General features: G+C 42.7%; 4 protein-coding genes across 4 annotated transcripts; 1 reads left to right on the top strand and 3 right to left on the bottom strand.

Moving 5' to 3' along the window:
- Positions 1-21: 21 nt before the first annotated feature.
- On the bottom strand, positions 22-2,784 carry IL334_002773 (uncharacterized protein; the record flags this gene model as incomplete). The annotated part of the gene is made up of 11 exons (XM_062934512.1): positions 22-129; positions 197-385; positions 444-578; positions 643-1,166; positions 1,219-1,417; positions 1,476-1,633; positions 1,688-1,921; positions 1,981-2,221; positions 2,270-2,357; positions 2,412-2,587; positions 2,641-2,784. 11 exons carry the CDS (start codon positions 2,782-2,784, stop codon positions 22-24), a joined length of 2,196 nt encoding a protein of 731 aa, XP_062790563.1.
- A 284-nt stretch (positions 2,785-3,068) lies between these two features.
- Positions 3,069-4,254, top strand: IL334_002774 (uncharacterized protein; the record flags this gene model as incomplete). Its single annotated transcript, XM_062934513.1, has 5 exons — positions 3,069-3,386; positions 3,437-3,802; positions 3,860-3,968; positions 4,025-4,084; positions 4,139-4,254. The coding sequence occupies 5 exons, from the start codon at positions 3,069-3,071 to the stop codon at positions 4,252-4,254; spliced, it is 969 nt and encodes a 322-aa protein (XP_062790564.1).
- Positions 4,255-9,939: 5,685 nt separating this feature from the next.
- Positions 9,940-11,113, bottom strand: IL334_002775 (uncharacterized protein; the record flags this gene model as incomplete). The annotated part of the gene is made up of 5 exons (XM_062934514.1): positions 9,940-10,297; positions 10,355-10,437; positions 10,499-10,608; positions 10,666-10,740; positions 10,813-11,113. 5 exons carry the CDS (start codon positions 11,111-11,113, stop codon positions 9,940-9,942), a joined length of 927 nt encoding a protein of 308 aa, XP_062790565.1.
- A 1,359-nt stretch (positions 11,114-12,472) lies between these two features.
- Positions 12,473-13,807, bottom strand: IL334_002776 (uncharacterized protein; the record flags this gene model as incomplete). Its single annotated transcript, XM_062934515.1, has 1 exon — positions 12,473-13,807. The coding sequence occupies one exon, from the start codon at positions 13,805-13,807 to the stop codon at positions 12,473-12,475; it is 1,335 nt and encodes a 444-aa protein (XP_062790566.1).
- Between the last annotated feature and the right edge of the window lie 796 nt (positions 13,808-14,603).

Consider the following 14,603-nt stretch of genomic DNA (forward strand, 5'->3'; position numbering starts at 1 on the left):
GTCGGTTTAGATCCAGGATGATCATAGACGAAGACTGCGTCGATATTTGATGAAAGCTACTAAATTCTCATAAACTTCTTCACCTTGAGTACGAAGTTGTCTGGATTTTCTCTTATCGATTTTCTTGACCTGTCGTAAAGAATGTCAACTTCGTGGCTTCCGCTTGCGCTTTGTTGCCGCGATCGAGGGGACTTACCTCGGCTCTCACTTTAGCTACAGACCCGCTTAAAGCTTCCAGGAATCCTCCTTGAACGAAGACTGCTCGATCGTAAGACCGAGTCTCATCAGCGTAGATGTCAATTATAGCATTCAGCGTAGCGATGAGCACCTCGGCAGTGAGGGAAGCGGAGGAAGTTAGCAATTGAAGAAGCCATGTGCCGATCACCTGTAATCAGTTACACGTAAGTGACTGCCCCTATGCGTATCTTTTATACAGGGCTCACTTTGTTCTGTTCGTCAGAGACAGATTTCCGAGCGGCGAGCGAAGCGAGAGTTTCAATAACTCTCACTTTGGAAACCTCCGATCTCAGCACGGCAGTTGAGTCAATCAAAGTTTGTATGTTTTGATTTTGGACATCCTTCGAGCCATCAACTGTCAGCTATATCTCTAAATGCCTACAGTCTAGGAAATAAATGACTTACCAGATCTCGGGCGCCGAGCTTAGCGGTTCCCCAGACACAACCGAGAGCCATTTGTAAGACCTCCACTCTCATCTCTTGACCTTTCATATTCAGTGCGTCCGGCTCGGAGCCAATAGTTCGGATGAGGCTGAACATGCTCGACCACAAGTCTCGTACTGGTATGGTTCCCGTGAGTTGCGATGCGGCAGCGTCGTTCGAGGGCACAGCCGCCACGGTAGTCAAGAGCAAATTGTTGAGGGCTTCAAGAGCTCTGATGTGGAGTACAGAGAGAACAGAAGTTGTGGGAGGATGTATAGATGGCTGATTGTTGGCAGGAGGGAAGGAAAGAGGTGTAAGTTGAGAAAGGATATTGAGTCTAGTAGGAAGCTGAAGGGTGCTGAGAAGGTGTGAAAGGGTTGCGCCAGGATTGATAGTGGTAGATTGAAGATTTTCGTCAATTATCAATGATGGATCTCTGCCCATCGCTATGAGATCTTCGTCCGCAAATAATTCTTCCATGTCTTCGTCCTCATCAATCTCATCGTCTAGAAATTCAACATTAGCTGCAAACGCAGCGATGCGAGGAACGTCACTTACCTTCACCCTCTGCTATAATCTCTGCTCCATTGAATATTGCCTCCTCCTCGTCTTCCAATCCTGCGCATACGTTGGTAAGGACCTCCAAAGCGATCACCACTGTCATCAGATTCCTTTCGATACGCTCCAATGAAACTTCGACCGGTGATCGATGGTCTGTTTTGAAGTCCTTGCCGGGATTAATCGCACCTTCTTTTGGCTATTGGGAGAATGATTATATAAGTCTCCATCTTCACGCGAAGTCTGTTGACACTCACTAGTAGCTGTGCTAGTTCTGAGACTCTACTGCATATATCTGAAAGGTTGACGTCCAACAGACCATTCACGAGAGGAAGGATAGTTCCACTAGTTAAGGCTAAAACATTGACCTTTTCGTCTGTCCTTGACCCTGCCAAAACGGTATTTTTTAGGATGCCTATACTCACACTGTCAGCATGATTTGAACATTGTTCATCATCGACAAGCTTACCCGAAGCCAATACCCTTCTCAACAAAGCTCTTCCATCTGGCAGCTCATCTTGCTCAGCTCCATTGACCTGTTTATCCTTTCCCTTGCCTTTTCGAGTCTTTGCTTGTTGGCTGCTTTCTACTAGTGCATGATCCTCCTCGATAACGCTGATAACAGTCTCTAAAGCACTTGGATAACTGACAAACGCTCGTCTAAAAGGCGGGTTATCTTGAGTCAAAGAGTAAAGGGCTTGTGCTGAATATATCGTCGATAAGCTCGAAAGGCCTTTCTTTCCTGATGTATGCATAGCTTACCTGCTGCCAGAGAAACACCAAGACCAAGGGTTTCTCTACTGGCCAAAACCTTCACCAAAAGACTCTCACAACCAAGAGCGTTGACAGCCTGCAACGTCTTTGGGTTGGCTTCTGCTAAACTCCATATGAGGGAAATGACATTTTCTGCTAAGGCAAGAAGGTGCTTTCTGCCCTGAAATTGCTCTTCGGTGAGCTTCTGGGGTTGAGAAGAGGATATGATGGAGTCAATGGTATTAGAGATCTATTCACGTTCATAAGTATATGACCGACTGATGAACGATATGCGTACCTTGCCAATGAGTACCGTAAGATGAGACATGAGACCTTTGTTTGCCATTTCACCGCAAAGCTCATGTCCACCATCAATCGCCAAGTTTCTATAAAGTAGGCATAAGCTTTCATATTAGGAGGATGACCAATAGGAAGCTTACCTCAGAGCTCCCGAAGCTTCTACAACCACCTCATCCACGCCATCTGATAGTCTTTCAATGAGCTCACCAACAACATTTCTTCCTTGAAACAATCGTCTGGTAGCTGCATCATTCTGGATGAGATTGCATATAGCAGCACATGCCCATGTTCTATCGGCATACTCTGGCGATTTGAGCTGTATCACGGTCGTTGGTCCTTGCCCGGTATCTGGATTCGCATCGCACTCACTTTGTTGAGAATAGGCAACATCTGCTTCTCCTTTGCTGGATCAGCTTTTCCTTCCCCCTTCCCACTTCCCAGATGAGCATCGGGAACCCTCAGAGGATTATGTCTCCTTTCTTGCGTCTTCTTCTTATATTGAGCTTTACCCATTTTGACCACTGGTTACACTTCGAGTCAAATTCAAGGGCAAAAAGTTGAAAATACAACGCCAAAAATCAAAAAAGTTATAATCTTAAGGTGAATTGAAATACAGAAATATGGAAGAACATCACCGTGGGAAAGTGGAGGTCTGGCTGACACCACATGGTAATCTTTCGATTTTTACATTTGTTTTTGATTTTGGCAGGTGTAAGAAATATCAAGCTGGAAACCCATTCAACCCATGAAGTGTATCACATCTGGGGAGCAATATCATCAACCCAATCTAGACTGAAATGGTGCAGGAGACATTGAAACAATCTGAGAAGACGGGAGGAGACGATCTGGATGACGGTCTTGAGCTTGATCCCGATCTCTTAGCTTCATCAGATGAAGACGCTGAATCAGAAGTTGACGCCGAAGACGGGGTCTCAGACAATGGTGATGGAGCTTTACCGCCTTTGGAGGGAGAAGAAGATGAAATAACTAACAGCCCGATACCGGAGGGGAAGAAGAGAAAGGCTGAAGAGGTCGAGGTGGAAGATGAAGAAGCGTCAAAGTTAGCTGATAAGAAGAAGCGCAAAAAGGAGAAGGAAAAGGAACGTAAAGCCAAAGTGGGTTTTCTGTGCCATCACCTTGGGCGTATAGCTCATCGATCGTTTAGAAACGACAAAACAATGCTGGACCTTTGGCTGATACACCTCCAACACATCTTTCAACATCCGAATTGTCTTCTGTCCTCCTTCGATCTATACGTGAATCTTATCCATCTGCAAGCTCAGTAGAGTTAGACGATATAATAATCCCTGAAACCAATCTCCTTCCTCCTCCTGATTACTCACCATCGAAAAGTGAATCGGACGCTTTTACACCCCTTCAACGGAGGATAGAGAGTTTACTGAAACCGTTAGAGAAGAAGAAGCTGGTAATGGGACAACCCCAAGTAACCATACTCTCACTATCGGGATTAAGATGCGCAGATGTAGTAAGAGGTGTGAGAGATGTCAAAGGGAAGGGAGAAGTAGCCAAGGTGAGTCATAAACGATATGATTTATGATCTATTTCCTAATGTATTTAAACCGATTAGCTATTCGCAAAACATTTCAAACTTGTTGACCAAATCAAATACCTAGAAAGAACCAAGGTATCAATAGCTGTTGGTACTCCTGCGAGAGTGGGCAAGCTTCTAGCGGAAGGTCAGTGATTTGTTATCCTCAGTAACGGTGCTGCTAGACTGACATAACGTACAAAGGAGCAATCAAGATCACTTCGGATACTGTGTTACTCCTTGATGTCGGTCATCAAGATAGCAGTGAGTTAACTGCTAATATTGGAAATATGCCGCAGAACTGATCCCTCTGTGCAGAAACAAGAACAATACTCACCCTTCCCGAAGTCCGAGATGAACTGTGGAAATCAGTATTTGCTGGTGACTCAAGAAAGACTCTTCTCGGAGGTGGTATTCGTATAGGAGCTTTCTAGCGCTGTATGCATAGACGATCAAGATTTATGTCTTCAATACTAATTTAGGGGAGGTATAACGTCGCGATTATTGTGTAAGAAGAATGGCCAAACTCAAAGTTCACAGCTCGCTGTCTGTGTGACAAGGACTAGCACAATTCATTGCTAAATAGTCAGGTGAAGTGAAAAGACACGTGAATATGAATATCAATCATGGTATGTGTTCGAAACATAAAAACCCCATCAGTATTCTTCTTCTATCCATTGCATAGTCTCCCCCCAGCCCTTGTCATCCAATTCATTGGTATCAGCAGTGGGGTCTGCTTCAAGGCTGATCAGAATAAGACATGCCATATCAAGGTTGTAAATCTCTTACTCACCAGGATTAAATTCGGAGCCATCTTCGACTGCCAAGAAGTAAGATAATCCTCCTTCCATAATCTCATCAAAATCATGAAAAGTATTATCCGGATCAGGTGCTTGAGGTCGGTTCTGACTTTCCACCGTATCCTTTTGCCGTGACGTTGTGCTGTATATGATCAGCTTGAGACTTCGGAAAGGAACTGTGATCGCACACGAAAGTTTGATAGTGGAAAAAAACTTTCTTACTTAGGTTTTCGAGCTGATCTTTTTCTAGCTGACTCAAATGTGCACTGCCTACCAATGGTGTAGCACCTCTCGCATGTACTATACAAGATCATGAGTAATCGTAAAATCTGATTAGACTTGTTTCAAGACATACTTTTGTTCTACTGAAAAAACACACTTCCTTTTTCCTCTGCTTGTGCGACATTCGTCACAGCGCATCGATAACTTCATTGAATTTAGACGATTTTGTGCCCTTGCGTTTGAAGCGAAGTATCAATATGAGAGGATTCAGAAGAATGGTGAGCAGAAAAGTCAATTACAAATGTCAACTTGGGGACCAGTGTCTCGCTGTGGTATGACAGAATTGCAAACTTACTGTAGATCTTGCCATTCCGTGAGTTCCCCTATCGATTCATTGGGACACCAAGAGCAAACTGTCATATTGCTATCGCAAGTCACACATGATCTATATAAGTATCAATTTCGAGAAGACCAAGTCAATTTGAGCACAAAGTACAAATCCGCTTACATGACAGTGCATGCATGAATACTTAGTCTTCTAAGGTGAAATGAGAAGACTCACTTTCCGTTCCATGAGGGTATACATTCATGTTTATGAGCGTAACAGGAGTTACAGGCCCATGTGTCATCTCTCGCTTTTGCATCGTGTCTCTCTCTGTCGAAAGGGAGGATCAAAGCGGATGATAGAACGTTAGCTTTCAGTTGAGGCCTTATGAGCAAGCAATATATTCATACGATTCAAGAAAAAGATCTGAAAGCGATTGACTTACTGCTCAGCTTGATTAGAAACCTCCTCGTCAACTGTCATCGAAGAATTTTGATCAGTCGATTTCTGAAAGAACCACCTTTTCGTCTTTATGATCAGCTTTGAAACAAAGGCAAGTGTTACTCAAGTGGCAAAAAAAGGCTTCCGTTATTTTGTCACATACTCAGGTACCGTCCTCCTTTGCTTTCTGGGTCTTCTGAATGTGCATTGCCTATTGCAAGTGACGCATTCACTGCATTTGCTATACCAGATCATGAGTTATGTAGGATAGCGTACTCGCCTTTCTTGCCCCACTCACTACTTGACAGTGCGCGAGGCTTCACACTTTGGATTTTTTGTGTCATTGTAACATTCATCACAAGCCATTGACACTCTTGTCGCTTTAGGAACCTCTTGTTCCCTTTTGGGATAAGATGAATTGACATGATGGAGAAAAAGTAAGTGGAGGAATGTACGATATGACAAAGCATCACACTTATGCGTTGGTTATGCGTTGTATAAAGTAGGTGATAAAGGAAGGGTAAAGAGCAATAAATTTACTCACGGGTCGAGCTGCCATCTCTTCAAATCCTCCTCTTGTCCAGGAGGGCATCGAGAGCAGATGGTCGGTATAGAATCGCAAGTCGCGCATGACCTGAAATGTATATATATCAGGATTTTCATCATGACTTGATTACGCAGTACCTAAAAGATTTTGATTTATGAAAATGCTGACTTACTTTTGATTCCAAGTAATCACACAGTCTACGCCTCGAATATAACATTCGTTACATATTTTCCCTGTTCCTTTTCTGCCACTATCGACTTTTGACCTTCTGTAATTCTCATCGTCACGTTTGAGATTCTCGTTAGGAACAGACGATACATCTGCCTTCATCGGAGATTGAACGAAATCACGTTGGTAAGCCGAATCCATCTTTGTTTTTATTTTCGTTTCGTTTTGATTGATTTGAACAGCAAAAGCAACAAACGATGCATTCTCTTTGGTCAATCATAGATACTTCCTTATATCTATATCGTAATGGCGAACGTTTCCATCGCTTCTGCTGTATTCGTAATACAGGTCCTTTATGTATCGCTTCTGACTTTGATTCATAGGTCTATTGCGGTCTCAGATGATATCATTGTTGAAAGCTACATTTCGAACAGGTACAATAAACAATGAACGGATGATTCATTCGAGGCTTTCTATGATTTCTGACATGTCCGATTGATGAGAGACTCACTTCAAAAGAAGGGTTGCTTCTTTTCATTCAGCTTTGCATGATTCTGCATAATTGACATGATCCTCGCAAAGCACCAACAGTATTGAAAGGGCTGACTCTGAGTCGATTCCCTTTGTAAGATCATCAAAGGGTATTCGAATTTCGGCTTCACAGATCGATTTCGACCACAGCACAAAATTCACTTGACTCGCCACTTGGCCTCGTACTATTTATATTATTGCGACTCCCATTCCTTGGAATCAAGCTTAACACGATGTGGCGGTTACACATAATCCTGAATCATGACAGGAATCGTTCCAGTGGTGCTGTTCTAGTATCAGATTCCCAGTTTTAATCACTCTTCTTCTCTCTTCCTTCAGAAAAATTTTGATCTCTCCTTGGTCAGACAATTTGCTTTCTGGACAAGTGATTTCAAGAAGGAATCACATATATTTAAATTGAAAGGGGAGACTATGCAGCCGTCTTTCAAAGGCCTGTACTTCGATTGACGGAAGAAGCCATGCCAAGCGAAAAAATTGCCTTTCAACAGAACTGCAGTGTAGCTGAGAGTCGGCATACTGAAAATTTGAGGCCCCTGACTTTTCAGATATTCACACCTACGACCCCATATCAAGTGCGATTCACGTTAAACGCGGATGAGATCCATGTGGAAGGACCCTCGAACAGGGGATCCGACACCTAGTCTTCTCGAGATCGAGGAAGAAGTGCCAAGAACACCCCTGTTGATGGCTAGCAGCAGATGCATCAGAGCTTTCTCAGCATTGCATATGTGAGAGAACAGGAGATATTGCAGATCCAAAAGCTGCATCATCCTTAGGCTGCTCGAATTAGCGATCATCGTTCAGAAATGATAAACCAGGTTGTAACATCTCATCGATCAAGATGATAGCTATTGGTCTTTAGCGAGGCTTTGGTAATCTATCCCCATCCTAGTTCCTCGAGATCTGTCAAGGTCGTCTCCCCGGGAGATTCCGTACTCGGTTGATCTGTAGCAGTGTTAGACGAGATGAATCAAACTGTCCAGGTGATAGTCACTCACCAGGTTCAAGATAAAAGTAGGTCCCACTTTTCACGTCGGTAAATAGCTCTGCTTCGTCATGGAAGCTTTCACCACCATTATGGTGGCTTGATCGATCTGAAGGCTCCTGCTCAAAAGTCGTTTCAATTCCTTCTTGACTCTTGGTCCTGGCCCCTACAGCAGTATGCCAGCTTATCGCATGCACCATCAGCTTTGACAGAGCGAGTACAGTAGTACAAGGCGCAAGTGACAGTGGAAAAAAGGGTCGTAAAGGATATCGCATACGTACTCAGGGATCGTACCTCCTCGCCCTCTGGGTACCATGAACGTGCATTCTTTTCGACTATCGACGCATCTAGTGCATTTACTATATAATGGCGTTGTCAGCAGCACCCATGCATTACCGCACTCACAAGTCAACCGTGCTGAAGGCTATACACGGTTTTCTGTTGAGGGCACTGTAACATTCATCACAAGCCAATGATGCTCTTGTCCGCTTTTTACTTAACAAAGGGGGAGTCAACATATGTGGTTGCATGAGAGTTGTTGAACAAGGAACGGGGTATGGATGATGGTCACTTTGCGGTATCGGAAACTGGAGACACACTCACGGTTCAGATTGCCATTTTTGGAGTTCTTCCTGAAATTCCGGGGGGCAACGAGAACACACCAACGAGTTCTTGTCACAGCTCTCACACGAGCTATTCAAACGACGAATTTAAAAGTCATTGACGTGAGTATCGAATTCATGTACAATATGAAAGCTATCATCTTGCTATATATTTTCAAATGATCATCAAGATGACTTATCGTCCATCCCAAATAGGTGTACATTGCCTACTTGGGATTTCACAATCTATACATCTTCTACGAGTCTGTGTGGTAGTACCTGTGTACACAAGTTTCCATTTATACTGAATGCATTCGCTTGGCTTCGGACTTCCTGGACCTTTCGATCCCCGGCCTTGGCTCTCGCCCTGGCTGGAAAGGACTTGATCAGTCGAATCCATTATGGGGATTGGTATTGCTGTATATAAAGCAAAGACAAAGTTGTGGGCTGTATAAAGCAAAGAAGACAAAGTCGTGGGCCTGTTTGAGTCCCTAAGGAAACCGTTTGGACTCATATATTTACATTGTATGTACGTATATATACAGTACGTATGCTATGAGCGACGGTACGACATTTCGCTTGAGCGGCGTTCGAATCTGCTTCTCCTTAAATTACATTCCGACTTGAGTATCATAGGATGATTGCTGTGTTTCAAAGATGTCAGTCTCAAAGGTATGACGACAGTGTATAAGAGACCTACATCAAGATATCAAGAAGCAAATATTGAAAGGATGACTTGTTCAAAGCCTTCTTTCCTTTCGTGTATGTTCCAGTGGTGAGGACGTCACCTCACAGGTAGTAAGCCATTCAGCCGTCCTTCAAAGTCGAGTCTCTCTCATCAATGAAACGGCTACGTTAAGAAGAGAAGCACCATCCAAATGGTCATCTTCTCGAATGTCCAGACTTTATATCATCTCTCGCATATCTGAAGTCGAGGCTTGAGCCTACAGTAGATCGTCTCTTTGCGCGTCGCAGCATGCAGACGCATGAAATCATCTTTAGAGTCGACTATACAATTAGAGCTGAAGACATACTGGAAAAACGACCAGAAATACCAAAGATACGTCATGCACCACGCAGAGCAAGTCAGCGAAAGATCAATCAGGATCATGCCTTGCATATTCATCATCCCACGATCATTACAAGGCATCTTTATTCGTTAAAATAGAGTCGAAGGGAGAATATAAACAGGTTATATTACAGAAATATATGATTGTTCAGAGGTATACACAGAGAAATTGGTATATGTTTGAAGAAAAAATCCAAAATAAAATAGAAATAAAATTAACCACCTGGGTTTTGAAAACCCTCCCTTGTAAGAAAGATCTATGCACAGAAAAGATGAAAGTGATAAAGATAATTTGTCCTAATTGATAATATAAATAAGCCTTTGCAGTGAGGGAATGGAAAAATAGGTAAAACAATTATTTCAAATAGATTGTCCTTGTTGTTTCGCAACGGGGATAAACACCACTTCTTAAGCAGCTTCAGCGGCTACGACTACCAATTGACCGTACTGAGCTACTAAACCATTGAGACCTTCAATGTTGCCGACCACGTTAACATCGATCTCTGCTGTTCCCGATGACGTTGTTGACGATGACGAGTCGTTTGAATCTGAATTTGAACCACCAGCAGTAATAGAAGCTGTTGTAGCGTTATTTGCTACTACAACGTATGGGTTTGTGGTATTGTGTGCGATGACAGAGTTTGAAACGGAAGATGTTATTGTGGAGAAAGCAGCTGAAGCTGAAGAAGTTATAGTTGAACTTGATGTGTAAGCGGAAGTTACAGCAGGTTGAGACCACTGTGTTGTGGATGAAGGTGTAGGTGAACTTGATGGTGTCCAAGTTGAAGAAGGTGATGCTGACGATGGTTCTTGCCATACTGACGTGGATGTTGGTGGCGTATATGTCGATGTGGGGGGTGTATATGTTGAAGTAGGTGTTTGAGATGTTGTAGTTTGTGCAGCACCCTAAACCATTTGAAGCAAAGAATCAGTCCCCAGCTCATGATGAGAGTATAAGATAACGTACGTCGTTGAACCACCATGTGATTTGTACTGTACCCGCATCAGTTCCAGCGAACTGAGTGAAAAGACCAGGAGATAAATCGAGTGATCCATATGCGCAAGTAGGGCATTCATCTTTATTATCACGTCAGCTATGTTTCAACATGTCACAATAAGAAAAAGCTGACTCACCAAGAATGGTGATACCACTAACGGTCTTACCATTGGCTTGAACTGTAATTCCTTTGAAACATTGTGGACCGGGGTCTATCAGATATATCATCAGCTTTGACATACATTGACAATCGAGGAGGATAGATTGGAAAAAGAAACACTTACAACCACTACCGTATTGAGCAGAATTGAGTGCTACCATGAAATCGCTATCACTTGAATATTGACCACATGCACCTAAACCAGTGAAATAATAGGTTCCTACACCAGTGAAAGTGTCACCTCTCTCGGCGATTGTTCTATTATCAAAATGATGTTCTCTCTCTTCCAATTCATTAGCATGAACATGTTCAAAGTTTTTTCTTGCCCGATCATGTGCTTGTCTCTTGTGTGGTGGCGGAAGATGAGAAGATGAGACCACTGCCAAAGGAAGAAGAAGTGTGAACAGTGATAATAATGGTACCATGGTGAACGTTTAGGTAAGAGTGCACGGTATGGTAAGTTGAAGGAAGTTGGGCTTCGTGTTGTTGGGCGAAGATGTCGTAGATCGTTCAATCAGAGTTGAGGGAGATTGAGTAGTATGTGATCGGTTGGAATGTAGTCGTTAGTGGTTGAGATTGAAATCAAGAGTTGATATTGATGTTGATGTTGTCTGGTTGGTTTCTAAAAAGAGTGTGATTGAGTCAAGACTGAATAAGTGAATTGTCGTTTTTATCGATTGTTGAGAACTAAAGGAGTGAGAAGATATGACAATAAAAATAGTTAGTTAGTCGATGATGGAGTAGTGATGAAGAAGAAGAGGTAAAGGGGAATGAAGGGTGTCAATGCGTTAATGTTTATTATTTTATTCTGGTTGTTATTTGATGAAACACAACATGATCACACAGGACAACAAAGGATAGCATTAAGGGGGAATATTCATTTGTATTAATATATCCTTCCTCTTCGTCTTCTCTTCCTCCAGCTCTCCCCTTGCTCAGATCATGCTACAGGGGAACGGCTTTTTCCTGTGATGACAGATGATATTATTGTGAGATTGGAACAAACAATTGATGATATATTCCCAATGGACGTAACAAATCGTTAGATCAAACAATAAACAACTCCCATCCCATGTTCATATTTGTTTACTTTGTTCGCGTGAACAAACCCTGAAAATCAAAAAGCACAGGTCATCCCTCACAAGGCCTGGGTGTTAGAGGTGGCGTTTTGGCAATGACCTGGTGCTACTGCCCTGGATTACCGGAATTGTGTTCGGCGTTTCAACGGCAGACTGATTGAGGCGGACTGGATTGGTGGCACAAGACAGCCCGTTGAAATTGTTCGAGCGTTCGAGCGAATTTTACAGGTGAATTACGATGAAGGAATGCCTGAATTCATCGGATAGTTTTCAGCATAAAATCAGAGCATAATTGGCTTCATAACTCTCTTTCGGACTGACTGTCTGATTACCTCTCGAGATGTGATAATCATCGATGCTGTATGAATCTTGTGTCAACGCTGAAATCGAGGAATACCATCGGTTCCTCGTCAACAAGCGCACTGGAACGAAATTGCAATGGACAAGTGAGAGGTATATCTTTTTCATTTCATTCCGAGTATCATATTCAATTCGATAATATCCTTTACCCGAATCCACACACGTTATATACAAAACGATACTAAAATACTTAAAAAAAAACGAGAAGATAGATATAAGAGATATGGATGATCCTTACAACCCACTGAATGACCATACAACATTCTACATCCTCAGTAGTTCATGAGACCGAAGAACGGAGAAAAAACAACGTATAGATGATGATGATTCTACGTCAGGCTCGCATTAAGCTTGAGTTTGAGTCCAATTAGTCATTAAACCCATTCCAACGCCCATTCCTGCTCTGACCGCATTTTGGAGATCTTCTAAAGAGACTTCATTCCCACCACCACCTTGTCTAGGGAACATACTAGATAAGACTTGTTGAGTAAAAGCTGTATCTGGAACATTGCCATTTGGCATTAAAGGAGGTAATCCGGTGGGAGTTGTCAATCCCGGCTGAGCCGATTGGAACATTGCATTGAAGGAGTTTCCAACGATTGGATTGAACGGTTGGGCTTGATGAGCATGGGTTTGAGCTTGAGCTTGATGGGCACGCATGATGGTATTAGCTTGAACAGCATGTTGTTGCAACATTGCCAATTGCTGAGCGCTCCATCCTTGTGGCATGGCCATAGCGTTGGCATGACCTTGGGAGATTGGCTCAGATGAAGCAGAAACAGAATGTGATGATCCAGGTGAAGGTGTATGGTGATACATCAAACTTGGTTCAGAAGATGGACTGACGATATTCTGCGGTGATGAATGAGTTGAACCGAAAGTCATATTACTGTTCATTTGATTGTTCAAGTTGAAAGCAAATTCGTTTGACCAGTTGAGACCGTTTGTGGAAGCTGAGGAAGGTCTTGTGGCTATAGCAGGAGTTGTAGCAGCGTTGTACAAGTTTTGTTGAAGAGCTAAATCAAGATCTGTCGATGATCTAGGAGTGATCAAACCGTTCACAGAAGTGAATGAGTTTGACATGTTGGTTACGGCAGAAGCAGTATCGAAAGATTCATTAAGTTGATTATTATTGGATAAATCATCTTCATCGTTGTCATTGTCTTCGCCATCACCTCCCATTCCAGCGAAATTACCGAAAACTTCACTTTGAACAGAATTGATTTGTTCAACTTCTTCGTGATAGCTGTTTTGAACTTCTTTGGGTGAATAACCACTGAGTTTTCTCCAATCGTTCAGTTCGTTCAATAGTTCATCTCTTTCAGCCATTATATCTTTGAGCACTTTTGCGGCTAAAAGTCTTTGATCCCTTTGATGAGTAAGATGGGAGATCGATCCGTTGACAATGGCAGATTTACTTGGTCTTCTCGAGGATGCAAGAGAAGGTAGTAATTTCGCTAAAGAGAGGAATTTCCCATTCAATGTCTCTCTTCGAGCTCTTTCGATCGCATTATGTTGTGATCTCTTTTCAGCAGTGTTGACTCTTTTTCTAGGTTTAGATTTTTTAGTAGTAGTATGGGTGTTTGTCGTGTTGGAGGAGAAAGGGATTGATATGGGGACGGGTGATGTATTGGATTTGAAGGATGTGGGTGATCCAGAGATTGGCGATAAGTTTGCCATTTTGGGTTATATTGTTTTGATATTTTTATAATTTGCAACAAACAAGGGAGTCTTTTGTAATTGATAATTATTTATTCTAAGTGTGAAGTATACAAATTTACTCGTGTGATAATGTCGATGATGTTTAAGTGATATTTAAGTGATTGAAGAGACAGAGAGACAGAAGGGAGAGTGTGCCGCGAGACGAGTCTCAAACGTGCACAAGGTGGTCGGAGGACGAAAGATAGAGAAAAAGTTTAATAGACCAGTTTGATCAGATTGGTGATCCGGTTAAACGGGTCACTTTAAAAGGTTTTGTGCGATATATGAACGTTTGAACGGATCAAGTATCGTTTTGTTCCTCTTTTTCTATATGATCGACGACGACTGTTGATGAGGTTTTAATGCGAGGTAATAAGGTATATTGGGAGACGTGGTGATAATTGGAGGAGAGGATGGGATGCTGGAACAGGGTCGCGAGCGCTATTGGCATTGTAATACAGAAAAGCGGGGATATCCGTTATAATCGGAGCAGCAGAAAAGAAAAGAATCAAGTTGATGATCAGCGATATATTCGACATGGTGTTTTTGGTTACTCTGCTTGCTTGAGACGAGGAATGGATGGAAGTGGCGATAGAAAGAGGTATCGAGAGGAGTGAAGCAGTTCATCCAAATATGGCAATGGATGATTGGTCATGAGACCATTTTCTCGCCAAATCCAACGATAAGACGCAATCTCCCTGCATCCTTACTCGTCTGATCAAGCATATCGCGCCACCCCACACTGACAACGCTGATCGACTGACACCTCGTCATC

Source organism: Kwoniella shivajii, chromosome 3 (genome assembly GCF_035658355.1).
Source record: "Kwoniella shivajii chromosome 3, complete sequence".
NCBI lineage: Eukaryota > Fungi > Basidiomycota > Tremellomycetes > Tremellales > Cryptococcaceae > Kwoniella > Kwoniella shivajii.